Source organism: Phyllobates terribilis, unplaced genomic scaffold (assembly GCF_046119375.1).
Source record: "Phyllobates terribilis strain yellow unplaced genomic scaffold, ASM4611937v1 Scaffold_4__5_contigs__length_816908805, whole genome shotgun sequence".
NCBI classification, from domain to species: Eukaryota; Metazoa; Chordata; class Amphibia; order Anura; family Dendrobatidae; genus Phyllobates; species Phyllobates terribilis.
This window is the reverse complement of record NW_027362764.1, coordinates 428,359,315-428,381,374: the sequence shown is the minus strand read 5'-3', so window position 1 is coordinate 428,381,374 and position 22,060 is coordinate 428,359,315. Positions and strand designations below refer to the sequence as shown.

The following is a 22,060-nucleotide window of genomic DNA, read 5'->3' as shown; positions in this document are numbered from 1 at the left end:
TGTTGGCGCTGTAGCCGTGTTTGCGTGGGGTGTCCATCAACCAGCCATCCTCCACTCCATCCATCTGGACCATCGAGCGCTGCACGGCACTCATCCGTGAACAAAACAGTTTTGAAATCAGTCTTCATGTAATGTTTGGCCCACTGGAGCCGTTTCTGCTTGTGTGAAGTGGATAGAGGAGGTCGACAGGATGGCGCATGCACAGCTGCAAACCTCTGAAGGACCCTGCATCTTGTTGTTCGGGGGACGTTGGAGGCACAAGCAGCTTCAAAAACTTGTCTGCTGCTATGACAAGGCTTTTTTGCCGCTGCTCTTTCAACCTGACGTAATTGCCTGTAGGAAAGAGTCCTCAATTTGCCCTTATCAGCACGCACACGTGTGTACTGTGAATCAGCTACATACTTCTTGATTGCCAAGACACTTCATCCTGATCATCGCACAATGTTGATTGTAGTCATGCCTTGACCTAAACACTCCACAATTTGTTGCTTCTCAGCAGCCGACACATCCTTTTTCTTTCCCATTTTGGCAGAAAATGTAGGCTGCTTAATAATGTGAGAGAGCCTTCTTAAGTAGTCTTGCCTTTCATTGGACACACCTGCCAAACTAATTAGCACAGGTGTCTGCAATTGCTTACAGTGATATAAAGAGCCCTGACACACATCACCATCAATGAGTTTAACTGACAAACAAACAAATTCTTCCCTTATCACTCCTAAACACTTTTTGTATAATAATTTGGAACGCAGTGTACATGTGCTTTTCCACAAAACACCAGTGGTTCACGTAGTGAATCTTACAGTTCTAACTTGCCAACCGTGGTCTGTATGGAGTTGTTCAATAAAGGGCCCAAAATTAAGATAACATAGATGGGAGAGGTCTCTATGAATAGGAATTCCTAAGTATTTGATACCCTGTGAGGGCCAGGCAAAGGGAAAGTTGGACTGGATGGAATCCTATATGGATTTGGGGAGGGAGACATCGAGGGAATCAGACTTCGCTGCATTGATTTTAAAATTTTACCATGTAACAAAGTGATCTATTTCAGCCATAACAGCATGGATGGATATATGTGATTGAGTGATATATACTAGGACATCATCAGCAAATAGAGAGCACTTGTACTCGGTGCCTCCCACCTCAATCCACCTAATATTGGGGTTATGGCGAATTGATGAGAGCAGGTGCTCCATCACTAGGATGTATAAGAGAGGGGACAGAGGACATCACTGCCTTGTCCCATTGGTGATTGTGAAAGGTGATGAAAATGTTCTGACGCACCCCCTGGGCCTTGGGACACCTGGAGCCGGACCCTTTTTGGTGGATGCTGGTGGTTGTAGTCTTCGTGGCGGCGACCCAGTTCCGTGGCTCAGGGCGGTCAAACCAGTGGCGGAACTATTTATGTGGTTTTCATGTTTAAATGTCCGACTACGCCACCCATGGATTGCGGTCAGAGTGAACCGCCGCTACAGGGCAGACCACTGAGGCTGGTGTTGTGGGTGCAGCAGAGCGTAGCATAACTCCCCACGGGAGGAGTATAGCCTCAGGGCAGTGTATGCGGAGGATGGGGGTGATGGTGCAGGGCAGCAGCAGTAACGACACGGAGTCAGTGATGCAGTTCAGGGCCTTTACTCACAGTTCTTATTATCCAGACCACGTCTGCAGGTAACGGCTGCCCACGTCGTACTGTGCTCACCAGGTGAGGGGCTCAGACAACTCCCAGATAACTTTGGAGCACTTCACAGGACCCCCTTTGTGTGTCCTTTGTCTGGCCTTTCTTACCAACACTTCTGTCCGGCTGCTTCGAGCCTCCTCTTGGTAAACTTGGCGCCAGTTTCCCTGACCCTATGTGGTGCCTTCCTAGCGGGTGTAGCGAGGGGCTGCGCCACATAAAATGTCAGAGCCTCCGGTTTCTAGCTGAGGGTCGTTTCCTGCCTCCACTAGTTCGGGGACCGGTCTCCCCCTTTGGCCTGACCCCTCCACGCAGGTGGATTCGGGCGTGCGGTGGCGACTCGCCCGTCCGCACCCCTGGGATCCCTTCATTCCTCGTTCCTGGAGCCTTCTCCGCTCCTCTTCCTTCCTTCTCCCTCTTCCAGGCCTGGGCCTCTGTTACTAGGCCCGCCTCCGGAGCAGAGCTCATGCAGAGCCCCTGCTCCCTGCCACTTCTGCTCAGACTTCTCTGCACTGAACTAAGATGATGACCACCTTTTATACTCCCTTCTCAATGCACCCAGGAACTGCTTCCTCCCTGCTTCTGCACTACAGGGTTCCCCTTCCTCAGTGTTCCCTCCCCCCACTCCAGCCAGGGACAGGGACTGTCGTGCCCATCTCAGGGGCATATTGGTCGCCCTGCCCCACGGCAATGTGGTGTAATGCATGCAGGTGTCGGGTCCTGATCCACACTCCATCCTTACCTGAGAGTGAGATATCACACCTCTGGGTGAGGTGCAATACGTCTGTAGCAACCGAGCCCTCAGGGTGCTACAGTTCCATTTATCTTCAGCCTAGGTGACGTATTGCGATACAGGGCCGTGATTTTGGCTATAAAAGGGTCCCCTAGACCCCTACCCCAAGCTTTTTAAGAGAATCATATATGGCGTGCCAGGAGACTCTATGGAATGCTTTCTCAGCATCCAACGAGAGTATCTACTTACAAATTTTTAACTGCATCTAGCCCAGGAAATACTTTGTGCCTAGTAGCAGTGTCTGCTAGTGAGCGGATTATCCCGGCTGTTAAGCAAGCTGCACCACCTGTAGTTTAGACACTTAATTTTTTCAAAGGAAATGCTTCGGGACCATGGGATACTTAGTGAAGAGCATCAGGAGGCACCCCAAGGCATAGGGGCTGGGACTGGCAGTAGGATGCCTTGCGGTGGACAGCCGAGCTCGATCCTTATAAAAGCTTTTTAACTGCAGCAGCTTTAGTGGACGCTACTGGAGCTGGAATTACCGCGGCTGCTGGCATGAGACTTGCCCTCCAATAGATCCTTGTAAATGGATTTAAAGTGTATTCATTCAAATTAGAGAGACAATTTAAATTAAAAAGCTTAGAGCTGCCTCCACCACAGGGGGGCTCGCTCGACCCACCAGCGGACAGGCACCAGTATTGGGAGAGGGGGGCTGGCCGTCAGGGTTCACCGCGGCTCTGGCACAAACCCGGCGACACGGAGGTGGCACGGGCAGGAGCGGACTGGCCGTGTCGGCTTCTCACTTTTTGGATTTTAGAAGGGCATGACATGCCTATATCTGTGTCTCCCCCTCCTTTTACTCCTCCACCTCTTTTATTTTCGCATGACTATATGTACTTGTCACTTTTCCATGTGTTAGTTATGTCTTCTGAGCAGTTTGTCAGCTTTTGGACACCTTTGAAGGTGTTTTCTATGTGTTTCTATGTGTTTTTGTTTGCCTGCCATTGGTTTTAACGGTGTTCGAAGGTGTTCGACGAACAGTTCGACGAACAGTTCGGCGAACACACGGGTGTTCGACGAACCGAACCGAACTCGAACACTACGGGGGTGGCTCAACACTAATTATTATATGGCATATTTGTCCAAGGTTTTAGGAATTACTCTTTCTGTATATATTTTTGAGCTGTGAGCTCTGACAAACTATCACTATCCTAAAAACAGCCTAAAATATCTGCTGCATTTACTCCTTAGGCTTTTATACATGATACAATAGTCCTTCCTGATTGGCTGCACTATACCATGCAGTGTGATTGATTGCAATACACTATGGGGTAGTTCTCATGGTCATACCAGATGTCATAGTAGCAGAAAAACATGGTGGCAATCAGTTCTGATGAAGATCTGAAAAAGATCGAAATGTTATACTATATGGATTGCCAATAAATCAATTTCACTTTTAATTAAACCTGAGTGGCAAGTACCTTATTCACTCACCAGCAGTGTTTTATTTTTCTTTTCAATATAATAGATATCATGCCAACCTTTTGTGATTAGCCGAATTACTCCAGTGTTTGCTGCAACCAGAAGTTAATTGTAACAATGTAAGTCTTTAACCCCTTAAGGACCCTGGGATTTTGGATTTTCTGTTATTACATTTTCGTTTTTTGCTCCCCTTGTTCCCAGAGCCATAGCATTTTTATTTTTTGGTCAATATGGCCGTGTGAGGGCTTATTTTTTGCGGGACGAGTAGTACTTTTGAACGACAAGACTGGTTTTACCATATTGTGTACGGAAAAACAGGAAAAAAATTCCAGGTGAGGTGAAATTGCAAAAAAAGTGCAATGCGACAGATGTTTTTCTTTTATTTTTTTTACCTCGTTCACTGAATGCTAAAACTCATCTGCTATTCTTATTCTCCAGGTCATTATGAGTTCATAGATACCAAACATGTATAGGTTCTTTTTTATTTAAGTGGTGAAAAAAAAAAAAGACGCCATTTTCCAAGACCCGTAGCGTCTCCATTTCTCGGGATCTTGGTCTGGGTGAGGGCTTATTTATTGTGCGCTGAGCTGAAGTTTTTATTGATTTAATTTTGGGGTAGATCCGATGTTTTGATCACCCGTTAATGCATTTTATTGCAAAGTTGCGGCGACCAAAAAACGTAATTCTGGGGTTTAGAATTTTTTTCTCGTTACACCGTTTACCGATCGGATTAATTATTTTTTTATATCGATAGATCGGGCGATTCTGAATGCGGCGATACCAAATATGTGTATATGTTTTTTTTATTATTTTATTTTGAATGGGGCGAAAGGGGGGGTGATTTTTAACTTTTATATTTTTTTAACGTTTTTAATATTTTTAAAAACATTTTTTTTACACTTTTTGCTTGCTTCTATAGTCTCCATAGGAGACTAGAATCAGCAACTGTCCGATCGCCTCTGCTACATAGAGGTGATGAGCCGATCACCTCTATGTAGCAGAAATGCTCCTGTGCTATGAGCGCCGACCACTAGGTGGCGCTCATAGCGATCAATATATGACAACCACTGGGGTCGGCTGCAGAACCAGGGTTGTCATGCCCACCTATAAGTGACCCGCGATCATGTGACGGGGTCACCGCTGGGCGGGCTAAGTGACGTGCTTCCTGCGCGGCGCTGTTAAATGCTGCTGTCAGAGATTGACAGCGGCATTTAACATGTTAACAGCCACGGGTGGATCGCGATTCCACCCGTGGCTGTGGCGAGCAAATGTCAGCTGTATAAATCAGCTGACATGTGCCTGGTTCAGTGTGGGCTCAGCGCCAGAGCCCGAGCTGAACAGGGGATGACAGCCTAGTGAGTACTACAGGGTGGGCCATTTATATGGATACACCTAAATTAAATGGGAATGGTTGGTGATATCAACTTCCTGATTATGGCACATTAATATATGGGAGGGGGAAAACGTTCCAGTTGGGTGGTGACCATGGTGGCCATTTTGAAGTCAGACATTTTGGATCCAACTTTATTTTTTTCAATGGTAAGAGGGTCATGTAACACATCAAACCTATTGAGAATTTCATAAGAAAAACAATGGTGTGCTTGGTTTTAACATAACTTTATTCTTTCATGAGTTCTTTACAAGTTTATTACCCCTTATAAAATGTGTTCATAGTGCTGCCCATTGTGTTGGATTGTCAATGCAACCCTCTTCTCCCACTCTTGACACACTGATAGCAACACTTGTACAAAACTCATTAAAGAATAAAGTTACGTTAAAACCAAGCACATCATTGTTTTTCTTATGAAATTCTCAATAATTTGATATGTCACATGAGTCTCTACCCATTGAAAAAAATAAAGTTGGATCCAAAATGGCCAAGTTCAAAATGGCCACCATGGTCACCACCCATCTGGAAAAGTTTTCCCCCTCCCATATACTAATGTGCCACAAACAGGAAGTTGATATCGCCAACCATTCACATTTAATTTAGGTGTATCCATATAAATGGCCCACCCTGTAGTACGCCCCAGGTTGTAAAGGGGTTAAGACTTAAAATGAGTCTCTCATAGACTTACATTAATAAAAAAGTAATGGTGGTCATTGATTTCTGGCCAGTCAGAGCTGTGTTCACACAGTGGCTGAGAGGCGGCACTGGAAACAGTAGAAGACAGTGACCTGTAAGTCTTCTACTACACACACGAGGCAAACATTTCTAATACTAAATGGGTAATACAATAAATAAAAATACACCGGAGTTGTACTTTAAATCTTTTGAACGTTTTGATAAACAACATTTGCTATATTGTACTATCCATTAATACTCACTTATAAATATAAAACTTTTATATTATACATTATTTTACATTGTGTTTTTAATGAATATACACTATTTTTATCTTTTCTGTTTCCTAGACCACATCTCAGTAACTGTCCTTTAGAACAACACTGTAAACTTTTTTATAAATTGACAAGAAGGAAGATGAGTTTCAAAGAATGACATATAGGCTGTCTTATATTACAGGGTATGGAGATATCCACAATAATGTAGCACAGAATTTAATATTCCTATAGGAGTACATTAATCATTTGTTCTGAATATTATATTTGAAGTTTTCTTAAAAAAATTTTGAGAAATAAAATACTGCAGCATACATGAAAAACAAGAACAGACTTTTTATATTATTTTCTATGTAAAATCTAGAAATATTTTGAAATATCTCTGTAATGATCTTAATTATGGAAAATTGAAAGATACTTTCCGCTAGTTGAAACATAAAAGAATAGGGAATCATATATTCTATAAATATGGAGTTACATATTTCATGTGTTATAGCATGTATTTTTTAAAGAAAAAAAACACCAAAATTGAGCTTGGTTTAAGTTGGTATACATGCATGTTGGTATGAATGCATGTTCACACTGGCCATAATTCAGACAAAACCTACAATAAACAAAATGAGCATAAACCCTACTGTAATTAAATAAGTAAAAATCAAAAATGCATTTACAGTATATACCATAGGGTTCTTAGTAACAATGTTTTTTTTTAATCAAAAATAGCATAAATGGCATGGTGACCCTATTCGGGTGGTCAAATAGGGTCACCGTGCTGTGGTGAGATGGCTTTTATGCTATTTTTGATCCAAAACAGTGTTACTATGCAATTTAGTATATGCTATTTAAATGCACTTTTACTTTTTCCTTATTTAATTACAGCAGGGTTTATGTTTATTTTGTTTCTTGCAGGTTTTGCATGTGTTTAAGTAATATATATTACTTTCTTAATAAATACTGCTACAGTCATAATTTTGAATTCCTGTTCATGCAATGAAATGTAGGTTATATGTCTTCATGATATTTATCATTAATTTAACTTACCATCATCTTTAAAAATACTATAAACCTCAATAAAAATGGTTGTTTAATTCAGAATTACCAGTATACAGTACATTGCTATGATCAATTCAACAGTTTTCATAGATTTATCATTGACTAGCTTGTTTTAAATTTGTTAAAACTGTGAGTTCTCTCCTTTTTTAACAGTCAGGAATTAGCAAGTTTTCAAGCAATAACACAAGAACATTTTTAATTACTACTACTGCTTCTACTACTACTACTACTACTACTAATAATAATAATAATATTAATGATAATAATAAAATACAGCAAATGTTTAGTGAAATACATTAATTAAAATGTGTGCAAATACAGGGTCATATATTATCTTTAAATGATATGGTGTCTTCTTTGATTAAATTAATTAAATCTTCTTTCTTTAGTTTTTTCTATAACCATTAGTTACTAATATAGTGAGACAGTTATACAACCGTTCTAATGATGTTTTTTTTCTTTTCTATTCTCCATTAGATTTAAGATGATCCTCTTTCGTACAAGATCTTAAGGAATTCCACAGAGACAGTACTCGGATCTTTTTTCAGGATGTAAATACAATACTTTTATCAACTAAAAATCTATAAAAACAATGGATGCTCAGAGAAGACCATGTTGGACTGTTTTACCAGATACAGCATAGCTTTAAACCAAGCATATCCAAGATATTTGGATTAAACATTTACAACTCAGCTAAAAAGGGAAAACTTTCTACCATGAGATTTACAAGCACATCTGGTATCTGTCCAGTTTTAGTATGTCTTTGTTTTGTACAGAGATGTTATGGAGCAACCCATCACAGCTCTATAAAAGTGACCAGAAATCAAACCAAACACATAGAAGGAGAAACAGAAGTTCACCACCGGCCAAAGCGTGGATGGGTATGGAATCAGTTCTTTGTTTTAGAAGAACATATGGGACCAGAGCCTCAGTACGTGGGCAAGGTAAAACTATTTTAAAATAAATTTTGCATTTATTATTATTACTTTTATTATGTATTTGTTTTATTTTATCTAATATCACTTGTTGGGATGATGTAAATGAGAAAAAAAAATATCCTAAAAAGTAGTCTTTCAGAATTCATTACAAAGCAGGACAGAATTGTTTATTATAGTTTATATTTTTTTCCAAAGTGATAATATACTTTGGTGATTTTATGTTATTTGTAAAACTAGTAAATTATTACTTGATTTTAAATATTATATCAACATCAATTGGATGTTGTTATAAAAAGTTGACAATCTTTCCCATTATGCTCAATGTACACTTTGTCTATGAGTTGAAGTTTGTGATCAAAGACCGAATTACAGTGATTTCTTCGATATTGATAAAGACATTGATAAGACCTCTGAAATGCATCTATTAATTCCCTAGCAATTGGCAACACAGGCACTTTTACTAACCTCTATTTGTATTACTGCATCAAATAGTTTGCAGCTTGTGGACTAAACTTGCAAGATTTCAATAAAAAATATACATAAGGAATATTTCTATTGTCAACTATTTAATATATATGTATTTGTCGATATTGGGTGCCTACTTTAATATATATTAACCATAATATGGTCTTATGAGCTTAAAAGTCCAATCAAAATAAGGGACTTTTTTATGAGAAAAAAAGAGATTATAATTGTATGAAATTAGGATAGTTGTGATAATTATGGTACTACATTTTTTGGAAGGCTGATATCATCTAAAATTGTGTATGTATTTATCTTTGGTGTCAAAAAATGTAAAAAAAACTAATTTGGAATGCTTCTAAAGGGAATATATTTCTACAATAGTATAAAAAATTACTGTCTTGTTGGAACAACTTCTTGGTGGCCACTTTTTTCTGAGGCACTGCTTTTAAGCGTTTAGAAGCTACTTGATACCACAGTCAATAATGATCTGTAATAAGCATCGATTGTTAGCATCTGAAATTCAAATCTCAGAAATATTTGTTTTGAATTATTTTTAAATAGTTTGTCATAAAAAATACATATTTATTGCCACCCCAATCGCTGTAGTGGTAGCTTAGTGCATTATCAGCTACCCATTTAGCTTGTATGCAATTAGTATTGCTACCATGGCATTACTGAAAAAAGTAATTAGGGATTGCTATATCTGCTTTATGCTATTGATTTAGATTGAAAAACATTTTCCTTTGCTATAAAAATGTATTCTTTCTGTCTTATCTAAAAAATATAATGTACAAATATACATCATTAGTGGTATTAAACTAAGTTAATAATCACTCATAACTGAGAATATTAAGATAGTATACCCTTTTGCAATAATTTTTGTAGATACATTTTTTTTATTACAAATGTACTACAGTATAGTTTTTTTCCCTTTAAAACCATAACTATAAATATGCATATTTAAAATTGTGTTAACATTCACCATTTTATTTTTGAGTTTTCAATTTATAGAGCCCTCTTCTTTGTTTCTATTTTTCCTTGTGTTCTATTGATTTAAGTATTTTTTTTCCATTTTATTTCTAATAGTGAAGTTTCTTCCTATGTTTGATTTCTTTAATAATATTTTGCAACAGAAGAGAAAGCAGTACAAATCCATGCAAAATATACTCCCTTAGAAAATATATTTTTGTTTGTTGTATCACTCTCTGAATTTACATTTTGTATTTACATGAGGCTTAATCCTTAATACCTTACATTTGAATCCTTGATTCTTAACTTATGAATCCTTGATTCTTAACATATTGCTTTCAACAACGATGTGGGAAATCATTTTTGCAGTGAATAGTTTAACTGTGATTATATCCACTATATACATTTAGTGCAATTAGTTGAAAACTAGCTATATTTGAACATAAATGAAATCTACCCTACACATTTAACAACACAAGTGAACAGCAAACTATATGAAAACTGGTTTACTTATGCAGTAAATTGTTCTAGGAGAGAATGTTTCTGATATGAGGCATTTAATGGAGCATGCTACCATTTTTAGAATGAAGTTACCAAAGAATAGTTTTATGCCTCTATATGAAAACAGAAGCATACAGAAATACATTGTGGCTGCATAGACTGCCATGACTGCTCCCTACAAATAGAAGGTTATAGAATGTGAAATGTTTTAATTCAATTTAAAAAGAGTTCCCTTTTTTCAGGGAAGGCATCACAAACTAAATATAGTGTATGGGGAGCCCAAATAGACAAACGTCTTTTGTAGCATTAAAAATACGATAAAAAATGCTGCCATTACCTGAAAAGGGTTTAGCGTAAAAATCTTACTGCATTCTCCTGAGTTTAAAAGATATTGTGTGCACATACCCTTTAGGTTAGAGAAAGTGTTGATGAACAACTCTCTTCATTACAGTAATAGCAAAAATAGTAATTCTTTTTCAGAATTTCTTAAAGCCAAAGGTTTATACTTGAACTGTTTAAATAATATAGGTTGCAAAGTTTCTTAAAATTAAATGGTGAAAGGTGATAGATCCTTTCTGTATGTCTGTGGAAGTTAAATGTTAAAAGCTAAAGAACATAGCTTTAAATTTCCATGCTTATAAGATTATTTTTCTATTCTGCAGCACTCCATCCGTCTTGAAGATATGTCCATCACTTGTCAAAGTTCTGTATTTAAGTCTTTTTTCTCCTAATCTGTACTTGGGTTTATGGAATCCATCTATACAACATATTGCCCTGAAATATTCCTTATTTAAAAAGAATTTCACAGACCTGTGAAATTACAGAATTCTGTTTTGATTACAGTGGAACATGGCAAGACATAACATTCTAAGCCATTAGGTACACTTTAAAAATAATATGTTAATCTTCATCCTATGTACCTATAAACTTATTTTCTCTCCAGTTCCAGTCAGCTTTATCATCCCCTCTCTCCCTCCCCTCTTTTATTCATTCTCTTACCCCCTTATAATCTCATCCTTACCTCCTTTTATGTGATGGTCAAATTATTTACCAATATATAAGACCTGAATACTATACATCATTTTTTTCTTCTCCATCTGTTTGGATGAATGTTAACTTTTGATTTCTGAAAAGCATTAAAACATTTACTGAGAAAAAAAAAACAGAATTTAAGTAAAATTAAATCTATATGTGTATATATTTGAATGTAGATAAGCACATACAGTACAGACCAAACGTTTGGACACACCTTCTCATTTAAAGATTTTTCTGTATTTTCATGACTATGAAAATTGTACATTCACACTGAAGGCATCAAAACTATGAATTAAAACATGTGGAATTATATACTTAAAAAAAAATTGTGAAACAACTGAAAATATGTCTTATATTCTAGTTTCTTCAAAGTAGCCACCTTTTGCTTTGATGACTGCTTTGCACACTCTTGGCATTCTCTTGATGTGCTTCAAGAGGTAGTCACCGTAAATGGTTTTCACTTCACAGGTGTGCCCTGTCACGTTTAATAAGTGGGATTTCTTGCCTTATAAATGGGGTTGGGACCATCAGATGTGTTGTGCAGAAGTCTGGTGGATACACAGCTGATAGTCCTACTGAATAGACTGTTAGAATTTGTATTATGGCAAGAAAAAAGCAGCTAAGAAAAGAAAAACGAGTGGCCATCATTACTTTAAGAAATGAAGGTCAGTCAGTCTGAAAAATTGGGCAATCTTTGAAAGTGTCCCCGAGTGCAGTTGCAAAAACCATCAAGCGCTACAAAGAAACTGGCTCACATGAGGACAGCCCCAGGAAAGGAAGACCAAGAGTCATCTCTGCTTCTGAGGATAAGTTTATTCGAGTCACCAGCTTCAGAAATCGCAGGTTAACAGCAGCTCAGATTAGAGACCAGGTCAATGCCACACAGAGATCTAGCAGCAGACACATCTCTTCAACAACTGTTAAGAGGAGACTTTGTGCAGCAGGCCTTCATGGTAAAATAGCTGCTAGGAAACCACTGCTAAGGACAGGCATCAAGCAGAAGAGACTTGTTTGGGCTAAAGAACATAAGGAATGGACATTAGACCAGTGGAAATCTTTGCTTTGGTCTGATGAGTCCAAATTTGAGATCTTTGGTTCCAACCACCGTGTCTTTGTGCAACGCAGAAAAGGTGAACGGATGGGCTCTACATGCCTGGTTCCCACCGTGAAGCATAGAGGAGGAGGGGTGATGGTGTGGGGGTGCTTTGCTGGTGACACTGTTGGGGATTTATTCAAAATTGAAGGCATATTGAACCAGCATGCGTACCACAGCATCTTGCAGGCTGTGTAAGGGCTATTTGACCAAGGAGAAGAGTGATGGGGTGCTATGCCAGATGACCTGGCCTCCACAGTCACCAGACCTAAACCCAATCGAGATGGTTTGGGGTGAGCTGGACCGCAGAGTGAAGGCAAAAGGGCCAACAAGTGCTAAGCATCTCTGGGAACTCCTTCAAGATTGTCGGAAGACCATTTCCGGTGACTACCTCTTGAAGCTCATCAAGAGAATGCCAAGAGTGTGCAAAGCAGTCATCAAAGCAAAAGGTGGCTACTTTGAAGAACCTAGAAAATGCATATTTTCAGTTGTTTCACACTTTTTTGTTAAGTATATAATTCCACATGTGTTAATTCATAGCTTTGATGCCTTCAGTGTGAATGTACAATTTTCATAGTCATGAAAATACAGAAAAAAATTTAAATGAGAAGGTGTGTCCAAACTTTTGGTCTGTACTGTATATTTACTTATGTAACAATATGTATGAGAGGTTGTTTATAGTAAAGTCTGCTTTATAAAACCTTCTGGCCATTTAAATAAAAATGAAGTGTTTCCTTTGCTGACAGAACATGACTCTATACACTGAGACTCAATATGCAATAAGTTCTGACAATGTAATCTACCCTATTGAAAAGATTTCCATTTACCCACTCCTATTGGTCAGTTTTATTCAAAATTTCATTGAGGAGAAAAAATTCTCCCATGTAATTACTTTCTGTAAAATATTAACTAAGGCAGACTTGTTAGGAGAGCTAGTATATGCTCATTACCGTAAAACAGTATTTATTTTTTCTGCACTCTGAAATCTATGAGATACAAGTAAAAAATGGGCCAAATTTTTAGATTCCATGAAAGTTCTATAATTTAGAATTTTCATGGAATCTAAAAATTCCAGTGAATTGTGAAAGTATTTGGCCCCCTTGAACTTTTCTACCTTTTGCCACATTTCTGGCTTCAAACATAAAGATATCAAATTCTAATTTTTTGGGAAGAATCAACAACAAGTGGGACAAAATCGTGAAGTGGAACGAAATTTATTGGATATTTTAAACTTTTTTAACAAATTTAAAACTGAAAAGTGGGGCACGCAATATTATTCGGCCCCTTTACTTTCAGTGCAGCAAACTCACTCCAGAAGTTCAGTGAGGATCTTTGAATGATCCAATGTTGTTCTAAATGACTGGTAATGATAAATAGAATCCTCCTGTGTGTAATCAAGTCTCCGTATAAATGCACCTGCTCTGTAATAGTCTCAGGGTTCTGTTTCAAGTGCAGAGAGCATCATGAAGACCAAGGAACACACCAGGCAGGTCCAAGATACTGTTGTGATGAAGTTTAAAGCCGGGTTTGGATACAAAAAGATTTCCCAAGTTTTAAACATCTCAAGGAGCACTGTGCAAGAGATCATATTGAAATGGAAGGAGTATCAGACCACTGCAAATCTACCAAGACCCGGCCGTCCCTCTAAACTTTCATCTCAAACAAGGAGAAGACTGATCAGAGATGTAGCGAAAAGGCCCATGATCACTCTGGATGAACTGCAGATATCTACAGCTGAGGTGGGAGAGTTTGTCCATAGGACAACAATCAGTCATACACTGCACAAATCTGGCCTTTATGGAAGAGTGGCAAGAAAAAAGCCATATCTCAAAGATATCCAAAAAAACCTTGTTTGAAGTTTGCCACAAGCCACCTGGGAGACACACCAAACATGTGGAATAAGGTGCTCTGGTCAGATGAAACCAAAATCAAACTTTTTGGCTACAATTTAAAACTATATGTTTGGCGTTAAATCAACACAACTCATCACCCTCAAAACACCATTCCCAGTGTCAAACATGGTGGTGGCAGCATCATGGTTTGGGCCTGCTTTTTTTCACCAGGGATAGGGAAGATGGTTAAAATTGATGGGACGATGGACGGAGCCAAATACAGGACCATTCTGGAAGAAAACCTGTTGGAGTCTGCAAAAGACCTGAGACTGGGACGGAGATTTATCTTCCAACAAGACAATGATCCCAAACATAGAGCAAAATGTACAATGGAATGGTTCAAAAATAAACGTATCCAGGTGTTAGAATGGCCAAGTCAAAGTCCAGACCTGAATCCAATCGAGAATCTGTGGAATGAGCTGAAAACTGCTGTTCACACACGCCCTCCATCCAACCTCTATGAGCTCGATCTGTTTTGCAAGGAAGAATGGGCAAGAATTTTAGCCTCTCGATGTGCAAAACTGATAGAGACATAGAGACTTGCGGCTGTAATCGCAGCAAAAGGTGGCTCTACAAAGTATTAACTCAAGGGGGCCGAATAATATTGCCTGCCCCACTTTTCAGTTTTTAATTTGTTAAAAAATTTTATAATATCCAATAAATTTCATTCACCTCACGATTGTGTCCCACTTGTTGATTCTTCCCCCAAAAATTAGAATTTTATATCTTTATGTTTGAAGCCATAAATGTGGCAAAAGGTAGAAAAGTTCAAGGGGGCCAAATATTTTCACGATGCACTGTATATATATATATATATATATATATATATATATATATATATATATTATAAAATTTTAATGGAATCTAAAATATATGATATATTATTTATATAATTTGCAAGATTGTGAAAATAGAATAATTTAATTTTGCTCAAGGCAAATTGCTATTTATTCAGTCATGCACTTTATCTCATGGTATGGTCTTGTATATTGGGCTTCAAAGGTCACCATGCCAGTCTGCTGAGGGTTAGGAAAATATGTACCTACTGACCTACACTCAATGCCATTTACAAAATTCTTAACCCCCTCCCAAATATTGATGTGTGGCTCAATCATTGTTTTACTGTTGGAAATTAACTTTGGTATTGAATGTATTTTACAATGTACATTGTAAGTAACTTCCAGCATTATACTCATTGATATGCTCTGAATTTTCCAGAACTTTGTCAGTTATGTTTGCTATTCACTGAGTATATCAAAATTTAGATTTTTTTTAAGTGTAATAACCAGGAAAAAAGACTTGGTGAAAGTTTGTACATTGTCCATGGGATTGTAAAATCTGTAAGAGACCTTTAGTTCAAAAAAGTTTTCTTGGACAGACTTGACACTAGTCACTCAATCTGGCGGATCCCAGTGGAACTTCTGCTTTTGCCCTTTACCCCTGGAAAGTAATCTGGAGTTTCAATGGGAAAGCACCCTGGGTTGCTTCCAAAAAGTGGGTGTTGGTCAAAGTTGAGAGCCTGAGGGAAGAGTCAAACATAGCCAGATCAGCATGAGAAGTAGCAAAACTGACCAAAGTCAGTAGAACAAAGGCCAGATGCTAGATGTGTGGTATCCCACTAAGTGGCAGTTGGTGGTCAGACATTTTGAAAGAGGAAGCCATTTTGTAGGTGAAGGAGTTACCTACCTTCTCCCTGACTGCTGTGCTTAAATAGGGGACAGACACAATAAGGGGAGCTAATAGTCTTCATATTAGGAAGACTACAATTGCACCTCTAGAAGGAAGAATTACCTCAGGGCAGAAACAGAGCACAGTGCTGAGGAAGAAATATTCAGATTTGATGAAACCAGAGGATACCAAGATCTGCCCGTCTGCAGGTACACAGCAGTCTTCAATCGTGAGTGTAATCCTGTACCTCAGTTCCTTACCATTTGTGAATAAGAATTTGACCCATTATCTTTGGTAAAGAGACTTCTGTTTAAGTTCTTAAAGCTTCTTTATGACTGGGGCTTGGGTGCACAGGCTACTACCACCATCAGCACCCTCTACCTGGAGGCATTTACTGGAAAAACATTATATTGTGAAGTTTCATGTGGGTGTGTAATTTGAGAAGAGAGGACTCTTCTCCTGACAGAAAACTGGCCACAGCGAGATACATTGTCTGCTGCCAGGAGTACAACACCCTGCCATATACCACATGAGATTACCACAGAGGGACAGAAAATAAACAAGGTGAATCAGGCTGGAGTCAAAGTCAGGAAGGATCTCAGATCAGACAAGGTCAGAATAACATCTGGCAAGTATCAGTAAACCAGACAAGAAAAACACCTGTGCTCCCTGGCACAATATCTGGCAAAAACCATCAGAATGTTAGGAGCTTAAGTAGAGTGTGGTATTGCCCCACTGACCTCAGTAGGGAAAGCTTACACCTGCTGGGAATATGGACAACACAAACACCCATTAGTATAGTTGTGCAGAACCAAAGGTCTAAGCCAAATCAATCCCTGATTATACTGCATTTGTGGGCTGAAGCAAATATAGATGAAGTTGATCCAGGTAGAGATGTGACAGTGATACATACACAGATTTACAGTTGGAAACAGCTTTCTTTTAACCTTCGTCCGGCTGAGTAGGTACAATTGTAACTATTCCGTTTTAAAATTGCAAAAACTTTTTTATGAAAAGCCGTAGAGGGCTGAAATTTCGTGACATCTCTGCAGTTTTGGTCCAGAATATATTGGCTAAATTTAAATAAAATATCTCCACCCCCTTCCGAGATAAGGGGTCAAGATATTTTTGCATCCATAACAAGCTGTATAGGTACAAATGTACCCTCATATATTTTGAATGAAGATAATGCAAGGAAAAAAGAATAATATTTTTTTTAATGATAATGCTATTTTATTATTATAAACAAGTAAAAAACTGTTCATTTACATTATAAAAGAAAATGTAAGAAACTTTTTTTATTGATTTTCTTCGCAAGTAATGCAAGTTGTCTTTGCTACCAAGTGTTCATCGCAAATGGGTTTCACACAAACCACACAAGACTTTCTAGTCTTACGTTGTTTTCGCCTCAGGTCTCGGCAGACATAGCAACTACGAACAACAGGGGAGGGTCCACGACTACCATGAGGTATTTGAGGGTCAGCTGCTGCTTACGATGCTACCAGAATGCATCGTCCAAGCACCATTTCTACTGCACCTCGAAGAAAATGGTTTCTCATTATCATTCGGTTTGTACTACGATCTTCAATTGCAGGCATACACAGCTGATTTGCGAGATCTTTCAGGAACTTTCTTCGTTGATCCTTTGTCCTGAAGCTTGGATTGTGTTCTCTGTAGATGATGTAGGATGCTAACCCAGTGACGTCAATCATATTGTAGAAAAATGCCAGAGGCCAACGTAATGTTCGTCGTTTCACAGTGTACTCTCCCAACATTTTATCCATAACATCAACTCCGCCTTTTGTTTTGTTGCAGTATTTTATTATCTCTGGCTTGGCTGCTAGTGTCTCTTCAACTTCTCCCGTCATGTGCATAGATGATAGAAGCACGACTGATTTGTTCTTCTTTGGTACATATGAACAGACTGTTGCATCATGATTGTAGGCAAAATATGTCGAGTTTACAGGCCTTTCTTTGGCAGGCTGCATGTTGCTAGGTAGGAACCTTTTGTTTTTTCTCACTGTACCAACTAGTGTCATGTTCCAGGAGTTCAATACCTTTGCTAGTTCCATGGTTGTAAAGAAGTTATCGGTGGTGACATTTCTTCCAAAGCCTTTATACGAGCTCCCTAGATCCAATACTGTTCGTTCACCAATGTTTACTTGTCGAGGACCATCAGTTGGTTTCCCAGTGTAGAGCTGACCTTGTAATGGGTAGGCGTTTGACGAGTCACAAGCCCAGAAAATCTTTATGCCATATTTAGCTGGTTTTGAAGGTATATACTGGGTAAATTTAGTATGGCCTCTAAATGGAAATAATTGCTCGTCGACGGTGATACAATTATATGGCTTGTAGGCTCTCTCCAGATTTCTTTTCAGCATTGTCCAGATGTCCCGTATTGGTGCAGCTTTATCTGTTTGCACACGTTCTGCACGTGTATTTTCGTTGTCAAATCTGATAAATCTGAGTATCATCTTGAAGCGGTCACGAGACATGGCGGCACGTATAAGAGGCAGAGCAGCAACATTCCACATTTCCTCCCGATTCTCTTTGTTGTCTCTGTGCACACCAGCAGCAATCAGTATGCCCAAAAATGCTTGGAGTTCAGTTTCATTAAATTGCTTGAATGTTTTTTGTGGTGGCCGTTCAGAAGAATCAGGAAAACATTGTACCAGGTCGTTGTTGTAAGCATCACAAACTCTCTTGGCCTTTTGATTTGTTTCTCTTAATATGATGTCACACATCTCATGAGTCATGATTGACTTGAACAGCTCTTTTGCTGTATACAGGTTGCTGATTGCTGCAGGGCCACCTCTTTGTCGTAGGACATTACGAGATTTTGTTTGTGCATTTGGCAGTGAATCACTACACCATTGAGTTTTATCCTTAGCAGTCCAAATGTTGCCTGCACTTTGAGTCACAGACTCATCCTCAGCACTTTCGTCTGAGTCGTATTCTTTTTCCTGCTCTATGACCATTTCTTGTTCAATGTCTGAATCTTCTTCAGTAACATCCACTTGTGGTACATAGTTTTCATCATCAGATGCAACATATGGTTCTTCCTCATGCTCAGAATCAGAATCTTCTAGCATTCGCATTATTTCGTCAGACGTAAATCTGTAAATATGAAAAAATGAAAAATAAATAATTTTCCGAAATACTACACAATACTACATTATTGGCTTTTCACAAAATGATACTTACCTGCAAACACGTTTTCTTGGATTATGGTGGAAACTAAACCCAGCATCAGTATCACTCATGATGACTTGGTAGATGAATTTTGGCTTCGTAATTTAGTCCAGTAACACGTGGCAAGTAGTATGAAACTCGATTCTAAAGTGCAGATAAAAAAGTAAATTATTTCTAGTGATAATTATTTATAAATGTCATTTATATATTATGTAAACGGTATACGGTTTCAGAATTTTCATTCCATCTTCGACTGTTTTTTCGACCAATAGGAAAATTGTAACAGAGCCACCATCTTTATTTTGTGCTGAATATAAGTAAAACATCGTAAAACAATATGTAGATACTAATTATTATCCATTTTTCGTATAAAAATCATACCTATAGTGATAAGTTTCATACAAAATATATGTAAGCCAAGTCCAGGCTCAAAGACAATTTCTGACTGTTCTGTCCCCACATAAAGCGAATGAAGGTATAACTGGCTGTTAGATGCTGTGAGACTTTCTTACCTTTGTATCCAAGAAATTGAAGACTTCACAAGCCTAGAAATGTGTGTGCTCACAGCAATGAGATGAACAGCACAATGGCTACTGAGAGGAGGGAGGCAGGAAGAGAAGTAGAAGCCACTCCCAGTTTGAATCAACTTACTTGACAGCAACATAAGTGAGCAGTAACAACACTGGCCAATAGATATCAGCGTAATATTTGTAGCTGAATGAACTTTAGTTTCTGAAACCAAGTAAAGGAGAAAGTCTTCCCACAGTGGAGGTATATATGAAGGTACAATTGTACCTCTGCAGCCGGTTAAAGTTGTAAAATTATGCAGCCTGACGAAGGTTAATGTGTATGTGGGAGCTATGCTCAGTGCATATTAATGGTTGCAGTGGATCATCAAAACTGTTTTGTTTATGCATTCTGTCCAGCAGTATTACTGTGTGCACAATTGAGAACAATATGCATGATTGCTTTCAATGAATTACATTTAAAATAGAAATGAAATCTTTTAAACCCTGTAATAAGTTCTATGTTAGGTCTGCATGTAAGGAACGAGCTCGAGGCCATACCAGCAAGTGCCTGTAAGAACAGTGACTGGAGAGAGCAAAAATCGTTACTGTTTGAACATTTAAATGCAGCTGTAAATTACTAGCATTAATATTTAAATGGGTGAGCTGCTTGTGTACACATGCATCGACCCATAAACCCTCCCTGCCATATGGCATGTCAAAGGATTATCATGGCAGCTGTAGCCAACTGAAGAACTTTGTAACAGCCATCTTGGTTCTCCTATAAAACCCAGTCTGTGACTTGACTTCATAGGAGACCATCACTTTTTCCATATACAGCAATATCTAGTATTCTAGTATCTAAGATAAGCTATCAGACAATTGCAGGTTTATATCCCTTGAGAAGATTAAAACATCAATAAAAACTATTTAAAATATATCAAAATAAATTCAAATCAACTACCATTTGCAATAAATTACAAACAAAATGTATGTGCCTAAAAATATTTTCAGTTCAATCATCATCTCGTTATGCAAAATAAGAAATCCCCACACAGCTCTATTGCAGTAAAAATAAAATAAATTAGGTTCTCTAAGAAAGGCAACACTAACCAAAATTTTGGCGATTCTCAGTAAAAAAATTCACATCTTGACGCTTACTTGCACTGCTGGAAACTGTCTTCCTATGCTCTGACAATTTTTTCAGCTTTTCTGTCATAATTATTCATTGCTAGGATTTCTGGCTCTGAGTAGTCCTCAAGTCACTATGTCATTGCTTCTTGATGCGTATCGCCCAGCTTCAACAGCCATCGGGCAATGCAGGGCATGATGACTAAAGCATACTTGATTTTTTAAGTCTGATGTAAAGTGAAGATAAGGAAAGAGCCACTGAGGGTGGGTGGGAGACCAGCTGTGCTGAGAAAAAGACAGGGGGCTGTGATGATAGGACACTTAAGCAGGGAGGCTTTTTTTTTTTGTTTATTATGCTCTGTAAAAAAAAAAAAGGCCAGAACACTTTTAATATTAAATTGATATGCAGGTGCATAAATACATTGTGGCCAATAAACAAACATATATACATACATAAAGCGTCAGCACAATGCGATTTGTGAATACATAAATTACACTATTGCCATATGCGTAGAAAACGTGAGGTAATTCATAACTTTTTTTATCAAAAAGCATAAAAAGTCAACTGAGGATGCTAAGGTGTTCTTAATTTGTATGGTGCTTAACTCTAGTGACTTCTCCATGTGCCCCTCCAAGACTTAAATAATAATGAACATATAGAAACCAGGCTGAGCTTTTTGGGAAAGATAGAGAGGCCCATATTCTCCAACAAAAACAGTTTACAAAACAAAATAATAAAGGGCTGACACCTTTATGTGCATTACATACCCTATAACAGAATAAGTTGGCATCAAATAATTTCAGTGTGAATCGAATTTCCTATCTAAATCCGAGCAAACTGCCACATTTTTTGTTTTCTTCATAGGATTCACTCATCCAAACCCATTACCGTAAAGGAATATAATTTTTCTTTGGCTCGAATAATTCAAGAATAGGCTCTGGGAATAGAGGAGTAAACATCTAGTTTAGGGATTCTCATACAGACTCTAACACAGGTAACCACTATTTTCAAACTAGTACCATTTAATTTTTCCCTCATTGTGTCCTTGTGTAAAGTATTCCGAGTACAGCAAATGACAAAAAAAAATCTTCAAAAAGCCTGAGGAAACCAGTTTCATTTTCCATTTTTTTATTTTGAAGGTAGTGGGCGATATTGTTGAAGCAATAGAACAAAACAATATAAAATGCCTTTCTGTTCAACTGTTAAAATGCCCTATAACCCTCTCCACCTAACAGTTATTTATTATTTAGGTTACCTTTTCTTCCCATGACATTTTATATCACATTGTAATCTACCCTTATTCCTTTCTGCTCTATTCAATAGCAGTAGTCAGTATTGCCTGACCCGTTGTATAGAAAGGTTGCACATGTGCTATTGAGATTTTCC

The 22,060-nt window shown here is 38.2% G+C and overlaps 1 protein-coding gene across 2 annotated transcripts in view; it reads left to right on the top strand.

Moving 5' to 3' along the window:
- Nucleotides 1-22,060, top strand: part of CDH18 (cadherin 18) — a 1,254,587-nt gene that overhangs the window by 304,404 nt on the left and 928,123 nt on the right. For both annotated transcript variants that reach the window (XM_073678632.1, XM_073678633.1), the window contains exon 2: nucleotides 7,761-8,227. In XM_073678632.1, coding sequence (XP_073534733.1) covers nucleotides 7,880-8,227 — 348 coding nt within the window. In that variant the 5' untranslated portion in view covers nucleotides 7,761-7,879. The remainder of the gene's footprint in view (nucleotides 1-7,760; nucleotides 8,228-22,060) is intronic.